Source organism: Rhinolophus sinicus, linkage group LG09 (assembly GCF_036562045.2).
Source record: "Rhinolophus sinicus isolate RSC01 linkage group LG09, ASM3656204v1, whole genome shotgun sequence".
Classification (NCBI taxonomy): Eukaryota; Metazoa; Chordata; class Mammalia; order Chiroptera; family Rhinolophidae; genus Rhinolophus; species Rhinolophus sinicus.
In genome coordinates this window covers 106,860,653-106,878,273 of record NC_133758.1, presented here as the reverse complement: position 1 = coordinate 106,878,273, position 17,621 = coordinate 106,860,653, and the positions used below count along the sequence as shown (strand labels likewise).

Below are 17,621 nucleotides of genomic sequence, written 5' to 3'. Positions count from 1 at the left end.
CTTAACATTCAAACACAAAATACAACTCGTGCAGTGTGGGACTTGATATAGTCCAAGAAACATGGAGTCAGGGAGACCTAAGCAAGGAAGGAACCAGAGGTCAAGCAGCCCTGGGGAACACTTTCAGGAAGAGGCTGGCGCTGGGTCTTTGGTGTGTGTTGTGGATTCTCTCCCCCATCTGGAGGGTGGAAAGGCCACAGTCACAGCACAGGTTTCAGTTGGCCAGGGCCCCAGTGAAGCTAATGGGTTACGGGTTCCAGTGCAGTGAACTCCGAGTGCCTGATGTAGGAATCCGGATTTAATGCTGAGGAACTGGAGACGCTGAGGTTACTGTGCAGGGACGTCAGAATTACAAACACTCTCATGTTGTAGGGAGACAGATCTGGGTGTATTGGGTTGGGTGGACTGGAAACAGGGAAACCAGTAAAGGGTCAGGCATGAGACACGGAATGAGGCAAGTGAAGCTAGAAAGGGATGGAACTGAGACATGTTACTGAGAACAGTGGGAACTTCGTGACTGGATGACCGGTAACAGGTCCTCAGAAAAGGGGAGATGACCAGCATTGGGCTCTACTGTCCCCCCCCACCCACAGTCACCTGTTCAGCTCCCGGGCACTAACACTGCAGGCCAGGGAACACCGGGGCCTTCAACTTAACCTGTGCTCAAGAAAGCACACCTTCCCAAGGACGAGGAAATCTGTCCGCTTCTTCCGTGAAGCACATCACAGAGCTCTGCTTTGAGGGTCAGCTGTAAGAAAACCACAGCACACGGAAAGAGAGGAAAATGTACTAGGGCCAAGGAAATGTCAGGGGCTGTTTTGAAGCTTACCTGTCCAGGTGGGAAAAGGGGCTGCTCGTGACAAGAAACCCCTACTCCCCTGGGGGTTTCTGTCAGTGAGCACATGGTGACGTATTATTGGTTGTACTCGGCAGTCGCATGCACTTAGCATTTCACAGAAACTAAGGGGCCCTTCCTGTGAGGGTCACCACCTTAAAAACTGAGGTGCCACCATCAGCAATGTCAAAATGAAAGATTACATCAGCGCTGAGTCCTCTAGTTCATTCTGCGTGCTGCTTTCCTATGAGGCTGGCTCCGCTGCCGACCGTGACGCAGGGCACAGACCATACAGGCAACATGGGGGCACCTCCAGAAAGACAGGTCGAGTACAGCTGTATGCAGGACCAACCGGATAATTTTATTCTCATTTTTCTTCAAAATAAAGATACAGTAGCAGTTTTACAATTCAGTATGATCAGACGTGATTTATAATTTTAACATTCTTTTGAAACAAATGACAACAGAAACAAAGAACTAGTACAAATTATAAAACTACCAGAGCAAAGAGAAACTACCTTTCTGATTAAAACATGTGCCACAGCTAAATGTCCTTAGAAAACGTTCTAAGATTTCTAAGCTAAACTTCCTTAGAAAGGGTCTGTAAAAAAAACCCTGAATCTCAAATATTTGAACTATTTTTGTAACCACTAAATGCCTTTACCTACTTGTTAATCAAATGCTTCCTAAGTTTAGGAACCAATGACCAAGTGCCCTGAAACAGATAAGTCGTGATCCTATTTTTCCAGCTATAAATTATTAATATTTGAAGAAAACAAAGTATTTTCTAAGCACAGAAGCTTTCTAAAAACTCCAATTACCTTTTCTGGCTCAGTACTTGACTGAAATGTTCAAAAGTTTATATTGCACACAAATTTGAGCAGCATACTATGTGCGTGTGAGAAGCTGATGAAAAACAAGGCTGAAAAAACCCCTAAATTATGTCCCATTTACATGATTTAAATATATAGCCTCTATATCTTTAATTAATATAAGTAAAAAGGGTAAACTTTAGAACATCACAGAAATACAAATGCATTAGAGTTTTACAAAATATATTCAACCCCTTATACGTGCACAATCTTATAATGTTGGAGTTACCATACAAGGGAGCGAGTTTCTTCTCCTTCATATGAAAGCAGAAAGTCATGTGTACAAAGTTATTTATACGAAAAGAATAAAGATCCACATTCCCTTTCTTTGTCCTTGACAAATATTCATGGAATGTTGGAGATTATGGAAAAACAATTCCAATGTTATGAAGTCCGAAGACGTGGAATGAAAACACTGCAAGTCGCACAGCGCTCTGCCTGCAAAGCCAGTCACCTTCTGGAAGCGAGGGCTGCATTCTCTGTCATGTTGAAAGGTGACCACAGTGCTGGGTGGAAAGGCCGTGCACGCCGTGCCACCTCTGCTCAGAGAGAGCGGGCAAAGGCTGGTGCCACCTCAAGAGTCCCAACCAAGTTCCCGACAGAATAACAGGCAATGTTTAGCAGCTACCATCCTAACAGGCTACTTTCCCAAATTATTGAAGCAGATAAAGTTCTTGTGGTTTGGGATCAGCCCAAAACCCCTTAGTGAGCTGAGCGCTCCCAAACCCATCACCAGGCCGGGAGGGAAAAGGAACATCTGTCTGTAACTTCCACAAAACACAAGATAAAAACAAAACCTGCCTGCCAGAGACACAATGTTACAGCATCATTTTAAACCTATAACTTCTTTGTAAAAAAGTTCTCACAACCTTCAGCATATGAAATACTGCTCTCAAAATACTTTCATTCTGATTTTTAAGTACCTTGCTCCTCAGCCTTGCAATAGCGTCTCACTCCTCTCCTTTCCTAATGTGCTTTCTTTCTCCTTGCCTTTCCAAACTAAATGATTCTAAAGAAAAATGCAATGTTTAGTATAGGACTGGGAAAGCAAGATAAGGTTGAACAAATCATGTCACATGCTCAGGTTTGTTGCCCAAGGATATTGCCGCTATGTGTCTTAAAGCAAAAGTAGATGGGAATTGTTTTAAGGCTCGGGGGCTAAGCAATCACTAATGGAGTTGGGGGTACACTATTCATACCGGTTCCATGAAACAAATGCATATGCAAAATAACCCTAAGCCTTACTCTGACACACAACTTCTTCTAGTCCCCTAGTCCAGGACACAATAGCTTCAACTCTCTTTTCCTTACCTGTGTCACTGTCATTACAGTGCCTAGTGGGAATTAAAGTATGCCAGGGACTTTTCCCAAACAACCTTACTTTTAAATCACCTAGACAGACAGTGAGGCACACAGCAAGCTACAGATGCAGCCTGTGTGCCTAGCACACCTCGCACTCTCAGGCCTCCTGACAACTACTCAGTTGTTAGACACAAAGCACTGGAACAACCGTGGCCAACCAAAACCCACCTTTACCAGTGACAGGTCCGAAAACGGCCCAGTGTTGGCTCCTATGGCCCTCAGAGCCAGTGACCAGAAGTGAGGCTCCTGGGCTGGCTTCTCATCTGGAGCCCGGAGCCCACACCCGATGCACACAGGCTCCCAGGATGAGGGACAGGTCTCCTGCCTTCAGCTGTGCTGGCTGTCCCGTGGCCCTGCCAACAACATAATGGCCTCTGTTCCCTGCAAACTCCCACACCTCCCAGAACCTGAAGGAAATAGAGTGAGTCTTTTAGCCATTTCTATGACAAAAGTTCCAGCTTCTGAAATACTCATTTTATGTTGAAAGCCAGTTAAATGACCACTTTACGAGTTGAACTCTTAACTGGAAACATTAATAGGAAGTTCAATTAAGGTGTATATTAAAATGGGGAACAAGTGAGACTAAAGCAAAGTTAGACTTCATATAACTAAACTATATTTTAGTGGCATTCGGAAGTGTGGATGGATTGGGTTGCTACTGAATAGTGAGAGGTGGGAGTTTAGCCCTCTCGTACAGACGGAAGAACGAGCCATCAGTGAGCTGGCCGACCTCTCGCAGTGCGCTTAGCACTGTGAGTTTCTGGCAGTTGAGGGGTAACAATTGCAACTAATACACTATCACTCCAGCTAATGGTGTGGCCTGATGAAACAAGATGTTAGAATGAATTCTTTATAGTCTCAGTGCAACACTGATTAAAGTACCTTTTAAGGGTTTGTTTGGTATTACTTCTCTTCAAGTAATATTTCCTGAGAAGGTTAACTTTCCTAGCAGAGGTGAGTGAATGGAGTTCTTACAATAAGCCCTTTAATTTATCATCACTGAATTCTTGAGTTATTATGCTCAAACGGAAGTATGCTTTTAGATTTGCTGGACTTGTGTTAAAACACAAATTGGAAGATTTAGGGATATTTAGATTATGTCCCCATGACCATTTTACATGCCCTAGAAGGATTTACTTTACATAAACATTTCTTAAGCAATAAATCAAATATAATCAAGTGTCATCCTTAATTAGACCCCTTATTTTCCCAACACTCTTTATGTCATGTGTAGGTTACACTCACTATGTATTCTCCACGTATCCTTTGTTACTGAAAAAGCAGTCTGTCCCCTATGAATCCTCCCTGAGAACTCCCATCCAGTGTCCCCATGAAAAGCAAATGACAGCTGAGCATGACAGATACATGAGGTCCAGTTGTGTAAAAGTCTTCAGTAGACAGCATGCGTGTGCACACGCACGCACACACACACACGTGCACACACACACACACAATTTAAAATGAATCCAGATGTCCTTTATGAAACACGACTGATGTCACGGCTGTACTTTTCTTCTCCTGTTTCTTGCTTTTCTAAATGGGACCTACGATGAGATTTCTATTTAATATTTACAGGTCATCTTGCTTTTCTTTTAAAAATACTCTTAGAAGGGATTGATTACAGGAAGATTTTCCATCAGGGAAGTAGGAAAGCCAAGTGCCTTGGAAAGTTTTATGAAGACTAAGACTAAGAAAAAAACCTGTAGGTCTGTAAATACCCAATGGAAAACTGTTCAAAAGAAGACATAGAAGGCACAAACTCTGAGTTAGAAAACGCTTGTAGAAGATTGCAACATGACTAGAGTTGACAGAACTAACATGGAGGTCTTTTAAAGTCTTGCCCTAAGTACGCCTTCATGTTAAACTGCTCCAGCGTGGCTGTACCCATCATTATGCTATTTCTCTGCAAACCTACGTGAACAATTAGGAAGAGGAAGAAAAAGTACAATGACACCCCCTGATGTCTCAAAGCAAGTATTTAGGATTGGGAAAGAATAAGTTAAACACGAAACAAAACACTCTATCCTCAGAACTACTACCCACAACTTTCCTGTTTCTGGGAAGAAGTGAATCGATAGTTTTGTACGTAGAAAACCAATAAACAAAGAATGGTCATATACGTCAGCAAAATAATAACAAAGCTGGATTGTATGGCCCCTTAACTTTATAAGCACATTTTAGGGCCAACTTTAGAGAAATTAAAATAGCAATATAACTTAATTTCAGCAAAAATAAATTGCAGTGACCATCTAGCTATTCAAACAGCAAAACAGAACAAAATTTACATAAGTAAAAACTTTTCTAAAGTAAACAAAGGTATACTATCAGAATTCAAAAATGATTAGATGGTACACTGTGTTTTTTAATCAGGCTCAGACTGAAATAAAAGTAGTCAATTTAAACCCCAACCTGGAAAGCCATCCCTGCTATGGTTGTGATTTCATTTTTTCAGCATCCTGTGACATTCGTCCAGACAGAGGGCAACCATCCATGTAAACATTCGACGACCTGTGGCCGATGAAGTGGAGAGTCCGGGAGCAGCAGACAGACAGGGAACACTTAAACCTAAGAAAGCAGCAGCAGCATCTGGAACCCCACGCTCAGGGCTTCCCGTCGGGCGGCTCAGTGAGGCTCTGAGGGGTGGAGTTGGTGAAAGTAGAAAGCCATGAAGACATAGCCGTCTTGGCGCTGGAAAGAGCCCCTCCAACCGACTGGCCTAGATGGAAAGGAGGAGAAAACAAAGGGAAACACGCATTCACTTTTGTTAAGAGACACCGAAAGATCAATGATAATTGATAAATGTTAATTTACTGTAACGCATCAATATATTAATAGTTACTAAACTACCATTTAAATTTCTGGTTTGGAAACAATCCCTTTCCACGGGAATGTCTAATAAGAAATTGGACAATGTCTGGGTGTAAGAGCCTACTACCTTGCAAGCATTCTGGAGGTACTCAGCAACCTCTTTCCTCAATACCCACCGTGCTAGGCCAGTGGTTCTCAGTACTGGCTGTGCATCAGAATTACATGGAGACGGAAAAAAGTCCCGTGTGCTCTCTGTACTCTAAATCCAAACTGATAACTGATGACCACCCACACAGGGAAGAGTGGTTAGGCTGCGTTAGGGACATTTGATTTTGTCATCTAAAACGACACTGCATTAAATGAAGACATACAGAGCTCTACCTGCCTCAGGTCTGTTTTGATTTTAAAAACCTTATTGCAAAAGTTGCGCTAAAGTGAAATTACTGAAGGTGAATCACATACTCCCATTATTTTTGGAGAGGGCAGGGTGGAAGAGGAGAGCTGACCACAGACTGTAGACATAGGCAGCAGCACCACTAAAAATTAAGTAACAATTGACATGAGATACCTATGACAAACAGAATTTCTCTATTAAAAGATAAAAGTGAAATGCATCGTACTGTACGGAAGCAAGTGCTTGCAGTCAAATTCCACTCGTTGTGATAAAACAAACCTGGTGACGGGGCTATGTGCTCTGGGTTCGTCTTCTAAGACGAGTCCGTGCAGTGTTTCTCTCACCCTGTCTATCTGTCTCTAAGTGCACAGGTGTTACACCTCCCAGGACCCCTGCACAGAGAGCACGCAGTTCTGGGGCTTCTGAACTGTGTTCAATAGCATTAGTTAACCTTTCTCAGGAGCTACGTAAGGAGATGGGTGCTATTTTTACATGCTGACATGGCAAAGCAAATGTGGCAAATGTAAGTAACTGGTGAATCTGACATAATGAAGAATTCCTTGTATACTGTCACGCCGTTTCTCTTAATTTTAAATTATATAAAAATAAGAAGTTAAAAATAAGAAAAGAAGGAACAAGAAATATCTTTAGAATGGATATGAAACAATTTTCAAAAATTTTAAGTGAAAAAAGGTAGGTGCAGAGAGTGTACACAATACACCATTTGTCTGGCTTTGGTTTCAGGGTAACACTGGCCTCCCTGAAAGAGTCGGGAAGCATTACCTAATCTACTACTTTTTGAAAGTTTGTATAAAATTCATAAAATTCCTTAAATGTTTGGTAAAATCTGTAAGTAAAGCCATCTGGGCCTGGATTACATTAAAAACCTTATGAAAAGGTTTTTAATGTCACAGCAATTTTTTTAACGAATAAGACAAAAATTTTAAAAAAAGAAAAAAAGAACCCTCTGTATTCAACCACGGAAATTATGTTGTATTATTATGTGCTACACAGAGCTCTACAACTTTATCAGTGACATACTGATAAAGTTGACACAGAGAGATGCGTTATGATTCCTATCTAGTTTTGGCTAAATAAAGGCATGCCTTACCAACAGCTTTTCCTGTTTGTACAACATTCCGGCTGGTTGTAACCATGACGTTTCCAATTTTTTTGCCACGTTCACTGTTTTGAACAGAACTGAGTAAAGGAAAGAAATATAAGTATAATTTAAAAACAAAAAAATCACACACACACACACACACACACACACACACACACACACACAATTCTATAACCATCCCCCAAATTAGAATTATTGAGAAAAGAAGCTAGATCATTCATTACTTGTTATGCATCTATTAATTTGCTAATGTTTTAAGCATTGACTTTTCAGAAAATACTAGAAGAACATACAGATGAACCAGAAAGTGGTAAGGATATAAGGATGCACATATATCGTTAATTCTCCCTATAGTCATGATTTGCTAAAGTTACTTCACCAGAATAAAAATGGCAAATCCTGTTATTAATTCACACCATTCTTTATGAAACAGCAGTGTTTTCTCTTGGAAACACACACTGCTGAGCTAGAGACTGTCATGCACATATTTAGCTACTATTTGAAGCACAAGTCTATCAAGTGGAGAAAAACAATTCCCAATTAGCAATGAAACGCATGGCATAAAGTCAGACGTAAGAATGTTTCTAGTATTTTCTCGAAATACTCACTGTGAGAATCTTAACCTCATGTCTGACACTGAGTACTGGCCTTGAAAAGGATGGCTGTAAAACAAAGTTTGAGTTCAGACTGTGAGTATCTCACCAATGAAGCTGCAGAACAGTTATCACGGGGTGGGGTGGGGGGTCGACTCAGCTGTGCTGCGGGGCTCTGAAGGTGTCAGCAGCCGCCCTGTGATCACAGCCCCCGGCTTCCAGTTGTGGGAGCCTCTCTGAGCTTATTTCCTCACTTGTGCAATAGGTGGGTTTTTTTCTTGGGTGGGGTGGTTTGTGATGCTCTGATTTATTTGGTCAAAGGTGGGGCCCAAGTATCAACATTTTTAAAAAAGCTCTCAGGACAGTCAGGTTAGAGTCACTGACTTAGGCCATGGCCATGGATGGTACCTTGATCCTGGTCATCTTATAAATGTGTGCCATCGGCCATACGACGATTTGTAGACAGATCAGTAAAATCTGTACTTTCTATTAGAGAAGCAACTCAAAATGCAGGTCTTAAAAATACACAAAAGGGTATAAATATACAAAAAGATATATATAAAATCAGGCAACTTAACTAAAGTTACACTATAAAAGAAGGAGTCAATAAATACCCAAATTCTTATCTCACTCTCAGGGGTCTCTCAGCCAACATCTAACAAAGAAAGCGACCCTAGTGAAATCAATAGCAACTTATAAAAACATCAAAATACTATTTATGGCTTTTCAAACAACAAATTTCCTAATTGGCCATATTGGCCATATTAACTTCTCTCTTTTTCTGGATTTCTTAATCACAGGTTGAAAGAATTGAGAGATTACTTAATCATTCTTGCTTATTAAGGCAAGTTAGAGGACTGCCTTCTCTGATCTTTAGGAGTTAAAGAAAGGGATTCATAGATCTCAAATCTTACAGTCAGTTTGGAATATTTCTAAATGATTCCCCCTGCTAACAATTGAAGATGATCATTTCTTGTTTTGAATTTGGTGAAAACATTGAAAATCTGTTGACTATCCTATCTATATCATTTCCGTCTATATGTTTCAGGTCCTTCTTTCGCTTTCTCTTCAATCGAAGCAACCTCGATTTATTTACACATTTTAAAAAGTACTGTTTTACAGTCCTTTAAACCCCCTCCAGCTAAGCCTCATGTGGGCCTGCGTTAAAATCCATAGGGCTGGTTCAAGTTAAAGGCAGAAGAGCAGATGCAGAGACTGGATGAAGGTCTGACGAGGGGGAGCAGACCGATGGCCCCACATGCTGCACTGTGGATGGCCATGGCAGACCCCGTCCCCACCCAGCCCGGCCACAGTAAGTGCCACTAGGCAAACAAACTCACATCTGTTTCTCTTTATCACTCTTTAGAATACAGAGCTTGTGGTTAGTGACGGAGAATACTTTGAACTCTTAGCCCTTTCATTAAATACTATTAAAATGTTTTTGCCTTTTCATTCTCTATGTCCTTGCCACATTCAAATGGCAATATAGGTTTCTGCTATAGCCCAGTAGGATGATTAAATTCACCAAAATCAATACTGAACCTAGTCATTGTTCTTGATAAATGATACAAAGTGTCACAGACACGCTCTCCAAAGCCCTGCCACACCACCTCATCCTTGCAGATGCCCCACCCCCCTCACCCCAAGTTACGACGACACAAATATCTGGATTTTTTTTTTAGTGGGGGGAGTATCCTTTCTAGCATTACTGAAATCACACCCCCCAGTCTAGCTAAGTTAACCCTAGCTTCCAATCAGTACAAAGTTGAGTTTTGCCCAATTCTCACTAAGAAGTAAAAGTTTAAAATACAAATGAAAACATTCAGTGTGTGCTTATCACTAAAAATACCATTATTTTAATATTTTATATTAGGAAAAATAAGTTCCTAGGATGCACACATTGCATCACTTCATCTCCTTAGACTCTACTCTGTTTCCATTCCCACAAAGATGATATTATGTCATGAGATTCCCACTCCATAGCATGTTTAAATGTCTTTTATGTCTATGTGGGAATCAAGTCTTTGTCCAGTCAACATTCAATATTGTGACAGGCATTGAATTTTGTTGACTTTTAGAATCTGATGTGGAAGCTAGGTTTGAACACAGGTCTGGGAGTTCAAATATCAACTTTCGTTTTTTTTTTTATTCTTCATGTTTTAAAATAACTTCTCAGTATTAACCAGTAGAATTTCCTTCAAGGCTTCCATTTCGTTTGACCATCCTGCTAAGGCACAGATCTCGGGAAAGGGGGAGAGCTGTCACGTGTTGAGCATTACCACCGGCCAGCACTTCCTCCCGAATTACACGGACAGCTGGGAGAAATGTGCTTCCCAAAATGCTTTGTGCTTTTCGTGTAAGAAGGTGAACAGGTGAGCATTTTTCTGCTACTTCTCCATATTTGGGAGCCTTTTTTAATCTACTTAAGGAGATTCTTGAAGATATCCACAGGGTCACCAAAGCTCAGATATGATTTATGGGGCACATTAGGAAATCCACCATTATGTTCAATCAGTCTTCGGGGATGTGCTTACTTCGGATTTATTTCTGCCAATGCCGGATGCTTGTTGCTATTCCAGACTCTGTAGTTGTGAGTATTCTTCCATGCGGCAACGAAGGCTGTCCCGTAGTCCGACAATATCTTTTCATTATCTGTCAAGTAAATATTTAAAAGTTGAGCTGGATGGTAGCCAGTAGGGACGTGAAGATTAACAACCAAAAAGGGTAAAGCAACAGTGTCACCCTCTCCGCCCCTGCTTTTTGGGGGAGATAGTCAACCAGATGTCAGGAAACTTGGGTCTAGTTCCAGACATCCTGTTAAGAAGCTACGTGGCCTGTGATGAGTCACTTAATCACCCAGAACTTCATTTTCCTAACCAGAAAAGAAGAGGGTTGAGCCAGATAATGTCTTGGGTTCCTTATACTCCAAAATATGTCTACGTTCTCCTTAGCAAGGTTAGGAGGCACAGTATTGTTTATTAACCAAACACAACAGGATGGACAGTGAGTAAATGTGCTGATGTTCACATATAGAGAAGGCAATGGGGTAGCTATCTTTTCACAAATGTCATTTTTTCCCCACAGAAAAAGATTAGAAAGAATACAGGAATTGGTTCTTTTAGCCACTATTTTCTCTTCTTTCGATTCTGTCTCATTATCTGGTGACACTCAGTTTCCATGCATTTCACTGTCAACATACTTAAAATAACAAGGGAATTTTCATCATTAATGTTTAAAACTGTTCGGCTTTATCAATACCATGGGGGGAACCTCAAAGCAGGGCGTTTCTACTTGGAGGAACAGAAAAGGTTTGGAGAAATGATTCCAAAGGATATTGTTTCGTATTTTAATTGCAAGTTGCTTGCTTTGCAGGTGAACCATGTGACTTCTGTTGCTGGGAAAGGAAGAGAAGGATGTACATGGTTCCGTCAGCAGGATAAGGAAGTTCTTTGAGGTCATATTCCTCAAATGGTTCCTTGGGCTGAATTTCCTTTACTGCATGGACCTGAGCCAGGCTACTTGGGTTTACATAGCAGCGCAGCCTCTCACCAGATGGATGAGCAAGCTCTTTATCCTTTCTGACTCATCTTCTCTCTGTACAATGAGGATAGCAAGGTCTCTACCTCCAGGATTGCTGAAGGTGACAGGGCTAGAAGATGGAAGGGGCTCCAAACAGGGCCTTGCACATATTGAAACACACACGAGGCAGTTGGTGACTGTTAATCTATGCTTACAGCTGCCCGGGCAAACACTTCTTAAAAAGTAAATGAACTAATTACTCACGAAGCTACATGACAGGGCAGACTGGGCTTTTCTTACTAGATTACGGTGTGATTCTGGGTTAGAGGATTGAATTTTGGTGTCTCAGCTGCTCCATTTGTAGAAGAGGCAGACATTTAAAAATATCCCCTTAACAAAGAAGAACTTGTTCCATAGCTTCCCTTTACAAAGGAAGAACACACCTGAAGCCTGGGTTTAAACTCCAGACATACTAGGTGAAGAACTACCTTGGGAGATGGCAGTGGTGGGGATGATTTAAAGAACCTACTGACAAGGTGAATATACTCAATGCCACTGTGGAACTAGACACTTATAAGTGGGTAAGATCGTATTTTCCGGTTATGTGTATTGCAGCAAATCAACAATAAAAAACAGTGGTAGAGATAATTCAAAAAAAGGAAAAACAAAAGCTCAACACTCTTTTAACAACTCTACTGCACATCTGCTAAATGTCGAGGGTGGTAGGTGTCCGTGGTGCAAAAGCTCATTGCAGAGCTTGCTTTTCTGTTTTTACGTATTTTCTTCTATGGAGAATGCGATGGTTTTAATACAGGACTGAAGTCTATGGTGACCCGCTCCCTTTTAACTATTTAATACGAATAACATTTCTTAGAATGAGGAATAAATTTGAAGGTTCAATCACTCAGAATGTGATTTCCAATGATTTCTAGTTTTCATATTTCTCTTTTCTCCCTTTATATGTCTTAAAAACATGTAAGCAGTGTTTATAAATAGTCCCTGATACTGAGATACCCTTCCACATGGTAGCATACTAAGCACCCACATAAAAGTGACAAAGATCTGCATTTCTTGTCTTCATAGATGTTTATGTTTCTATTATAAAAAAGATCTAGGTTTCGTGAACATGTCCAACGGGAGCCATTTTTGTAAAAGGGCAACCACAAATACCACAAAACTAAAGTCCAAAAATATGCATAGAAAACGGTGTGGCAGGATATGAAGTACTCAAAATGCTAAGAGTAAGTTACCTCTGCATGAGGGAGTAACAGATAATTTTCCTGTGATGAAAATGTATTTCTTATGTAATTCAAAACCTCGTCGTTGTTACCAAAGGAAAAAGCGCGGTGTGCTCCTTACCTAAGTGCCGTGTGGCCGCCAGCAGCGCGTGGATGTAGACTGCAAACTGGGCTCGGATCCATTCGTCACCTCCCTCCCAGCCCGTGCCATCCAGGAAGACATCGTCCCGGTTCTCCGTCACGTGCCTCACCAGGTAATCTGCGAACCTGAGGTCTGCAGTGGTAGGGTGCAGCACCTTCCTGAGTTCTGGGTCATGGATCTGGATCAGAGCTTCTTCTACCTAGAGGGCACCCAGGTACAAGTCAGAGGCTGGGCATTCATGCGGGTATCCATGCCACACTTTAAAGAGCAACTACTGGGAAGTTGCAGCTGGAAATAAAAAAATATGAATAACAGTATTCTCAAATGGTGAGTCTAAGAAAGAGAGAGGTTCTTACACTGAAGTTGTTATCTGTCTATAGTTTTAAAAACTGTTCATTTTCTAGTTTTAGAAACGATGTTAAATATTTAGTTTTGAATTATAAAAGTAATTCATGTTGATTGTAAATATACAGATGTATAGTATCATTTTCATCACACAACCGGAAATGACTACAATTAATAAGTACCATTCCTAAAAATGTTTCCTTTGAGTGCACAGATACTTTGCAATATTTTTATTATGTAACATTTGGTATACAAAGAAACATATGTAACTTTCAGATTAGTTTTGAATCATAACAATAAAACAAATGCCCATGAACCCGCCTACTAGAGAACTAGAGTATAACCAACAATGTTGAAACAACTCTGTGGTCTTCCCATCTGTATCCTTCCCCCTTGGACGGTATGTATCTATTTTCTTTCCTCAAAATTGGGATCGTAATACATACAGCTTTGAACCTCAGATTTTTCATTTATATGTTATAAACATTTCCCAGGAAGTATGTTTTGGTGCTGTATGTTAGAAAGTACAAAAAACCTTCGGGTTGATTTGATTTAACTGTGAAGTTGAACAAACGATTTAAAATTCTTATATATAGATGGTAAGATGTCATATGTTATCTCTGCTTCTTTCCCCTTGATATCATAAGCTTATTAAGTAGGCTAGAAGTATTTAAATCATTTAAACAATAAACACATTTGAATTGTAAGATTGTGGTAGGACCAGACTCTCCAGATGGGAATCCTGGCTCACCCACTATACTAGCTCTTTGATCTCTCAGTTCCTTAGGCAACAAGGCTCTAAAAGAGGGGCAGTAACACCACCTATTGCACAGGGTATGAGACCTAGATCACTTCGTATACATACCTAAGGCGCTTAGAACGCCTGGCACAGGAAGCAATTATTATCACTATTCGTGTAATTAGTATGCCCTCGTAATTCCATTTAAGAAAGGAAAACAGGGACCAGCAGTGTCGAGGACACACACTCACATATAAACCTACTTCCACAATGGCATCACTGAGGTGTTTCTGTTGTCGAAAAAGGATGTTAGTAGCTCCAGCAACAAATCCCCGAACGGTGACGTCAGAGAGAAGATGATGCTGCTGCAAGGCCATATAAGGCAAACACAGATATCCCTACGTGTCACAAGAATAATAGAGAAGAGAATGTTAGAAAAGTAAGGGAACAGAGAGCTAACAGCAGAAAAGAAACCCCCCGATTTTCTCCCACCTCCCTGCCACCCCTCATGCAGCTGATCTGTCCAAGGTTTGACTCACTACAATAATACTCCTGGGGAACCTCAGGTCTTGACTGTAGCAAGTCAGTCAATAGCTAACCTTTTCCGCGCATGGGCAGCTTGGCAAGGTCTGCTACGAAGGTTGTCTCATTGCAGCACTTTGTTCTTGGTTCTACCTGACAGCCTCCAGGGTGACTAACAAACTGGACTTTTTCATTTAGGAAGTGAAGTACTAAGCCCATTAAGTAGTATGTTGTTTAGCAGAAAGCTATTCTTCCAGAAAATTTTGAAACACACACACACAGGCACACACCACCAATGTACTATTATGAGAAACACAAAGGAAGGCACAGCATTTGCTTTTATTGTCCTCTTGTTAAAAATCATGCAAAAAAAATACTTCAAGATATCTGTTCCTAAGTGTTAAAGTAAAAATGACACCAGCAGTAGCCTATTTAATTAATTTCCGTTAGAAATGTATTTGAAAACACCATTAGAGTTGAATTGCCAAACCACAGCAGGCAGTTACATGTACAAAAGGCAGTGTTTCTGAATAAAGGTGTTAATGCTGGAACGATGCACCGAAGGAGGAAATGGAATTGCTGCTGAAAGCTTCCGAATGAAGATAGGTTTTTCACAAGGGGCACAACCTGTCTATGAAGCCAGGAGGGTGCTGAACCCCTGCACTTGTTTTCAATCTCCAGGTCTATGACATTTCATCACTTTGTACAAAGCACTGAACTCCTGTCATCTGGGTGTCTTGTTTACACCATGAGGTGAGTCTCTGAGGGCAGGATCTCTCCCTTTTGTTACTTCATCTTCTTCATTGCATCTAGGACGTACCCTGTACCGTGTTTCCCCAAAATAAGACCAGTCTTATATTAAGTTTTGCTCCAAAAGACATATTAGGGCTTACGTTCAGGGGATGTCGCCCTGAAAAATCATGCTAGGGCTTATTTTCCAGTTAGGTCTTAGTTTCGGGGAAACATGGTACCTTGTACCTAACAGGTGGTTGTTTAAACATTTAACATGGGAGAGACTTCCAAAAGTTGGAATATAGGCCTAGCAACTTGGTTTTATTCTTATTCTTGACAATGTCTTCCTCTGCTCAATAAAATGCTAACAGAAGCAGCAAAAAGAAATCCATGTCTGCGCGTTAGAGCTTCTCAGTGTAGTGCGTCTCAATCACGCCCTCTTGTGACTAAAGGCTGGAAGGACGCCACTCATTCAGAATCACGCAGTCAAAACAGCTGGTTAAGGCTCCCAGTTAACGCTTTATTTTGTCCCCAAGTACCTGTTTCTAAACCTAAGTATTACAATATTGAATGCACTTTCAAACTTGACGTAGACCCAAGAATAACCACTCCCCCAACTAGAATTGAGAATCCCTGACAAAGGCATTCTCAGAACCGCCAATTATTACAAAAGATTTCATTACAAAATTAGCAATAAGATAATTTAATTGCTCAGAGTATTACATTCCTCACTGATGCTATTAGTCTATTGTCAAGAATGGAATGTCTATGTCTACAAAATCATGAACACTCAGAAGTGTTTTTAAAAATCAATAGTTCAAAGCTTTTTAACAGTATGAAAAACTGCTTTCCTTAAAAAAGTTATACATAGACATACTCTTTGACCCAGCATTCCACTTCTTGTAATTTATCCTACAGATACAGCTGCTCATGTGTGAGGTTTGTAAAAAGGTATTTATTACATCATTGTTTATTATAGCAAAAGCCTGGAATCCTAACTATTCATGAGCAGGGAACCACATACACGTTCATCTATATAATTCATCTATACAAACCCTCCAGCGATAAACAGTGAAGTTCATCTCCAAGGAATACTTTGTAAAAAAGAATAAGGGGAATAAAAACAGGTTTAACTTGCTACCATTTGTGTAAAAAGCAAGGGGAAAAAATATCTAAGCATTTATTTATGCATAAAATACTCCCAGATGGAAACAAAAGACATTGATCATGTTGGCTGCCACTGGAGATGATGACAAATGAGTCCCAGGGGAATGAATGAAGGAGACTTTTTATTACAGATGCTTTGGAACCATTTGACTACACCAAACCATGTGAAAGTATTATATATTCATAAAATTATTTAAACCAGCAGTTCAAAATAGCTTTAAAATTTTGTCATCATTACTTTTAATGATCAATTTAGCCTAAATCTCTTAAAAGGCCTTAACGTACAGTGGCAGCAAGAGCAAGGGTCCTTTCATACCTTTTATACCCCTCACTTTCCATTTTTCTAGGGTACGTTAACTTCCATATTTGGAGCTGCAATATCTAATGGTAAAAAGGAATTTGAGGAGCTATCTGTACACCCATGTTCACAGCAGCATTATTCACAACAGCCAAACCGTGGGAGCAACCCAAAGGACCACTGAAGGATGAAGGGGTAACGGAAGTGTGGCAAATACACACAAGGAAGGAAACCCTGTCATACGCTACGACAAGGATAAACCTTGAGGACATTAAGTTAAGCGAAATAGGCCAGTCACAAAAAGATCAATTCCGTATGATTCCACTTCTATAAGGTATTTGAAGTAGTCAAACTCATAGAAACATAAAGAATAGTGGTTGCCAGGGGCTGGGGTGAGGAGAGAATGGGGAGTTGTCGTTTAATGGTTATAGAGTTTCAGTTTTGCAAGATGAAAACATTCTGGAGATCTGTAGCATAACGATATACATATAACTTAAAACTACCAAACTATACAGTAAAAAAGTTATATGTCTTTTTCTACCACAATTAATAAACAAATTTAAAAAAACCCACACCTCAGCTTGGTAAATCTGGCAGAACTACTGTGAGCTGGTCTGCGAAAGCATAGTATGCCTTCTGTGTTGCGAGTTGGAAAGAAAGGGCCACAATATGATCAGGACCAAATGTCACTGTCTCATCTCACCTCTGTTCAGGGATGATAAGCATGTTCATTAATTGAAAGCCTCCATCTTATATGGATGTCAGTTCTCTCCAAAATTAATCTAGAATTTAAAGGTATTCCCTATCAAAATCACTACCTGTGTGAGTGAGAACATAAGTTGATCCTGAAATTCATGTGGAAATGCAAAGGGCTAAGAAACTCCTGACGAATAGTAACAAGAGGGGAAGGCTTTTCTCTGCCTGACATGAGG

The 17,621-nt window shown here is 40.5% G+C and overlaps 1 protein-coding gene across 2 annotated transcripts in view; it reads right to left on the bottom strand.

Annotated features, from left to right (window-relative positions):
- Nucleotides 1-1,175: 1,175 nt before the first annotated feature.
- AVL9 (AVL9 cell migration associated) overlaps nucleotides 1,176-17,621 on the bottom strand; it is a 41,167-nt gene continuing 24,721 nt past the window's right edge. Inside the window, exons 11-16 of one of the 2 annotated variants that reach the window (XM_074340973.1) lie at nucleotides 14,222-14,368; nucleotides 12,866-13,085; nucleotides 10,522-10,639; nucleotides 8,003-8,056; nucleotides 7,383-7,471; nucleotides 1,176-5,785 (exon numbers count right to left, since the gene is read on the bottom strand). In XM_074340973.1, the coding sequence (XP_074197074.1) occupies nucleotides 5,670-5,785; nucleotides 7,383-7,471; nucleotides 8,003-8,056; nucleotides 10,522-10,639; nucleotides 12,866-13,085; nucleotides 14,222-14,368 (744 nt within the window). In that variant the 3' untranslated portion in view covers nucleotides 1,176-5,669. The remainder of the gene's footprint in view (nucleotides 5,786-7,382; nucleotides 7,472-8,002; nucleotides 8,057-10,521; nucleotides 10,640-12,865; nucleotides 13,086-14,221; nucleotides 14,369-17,621) is intronic. The other variant, XM_019757322.2, reaches the window with a different exon arrangement.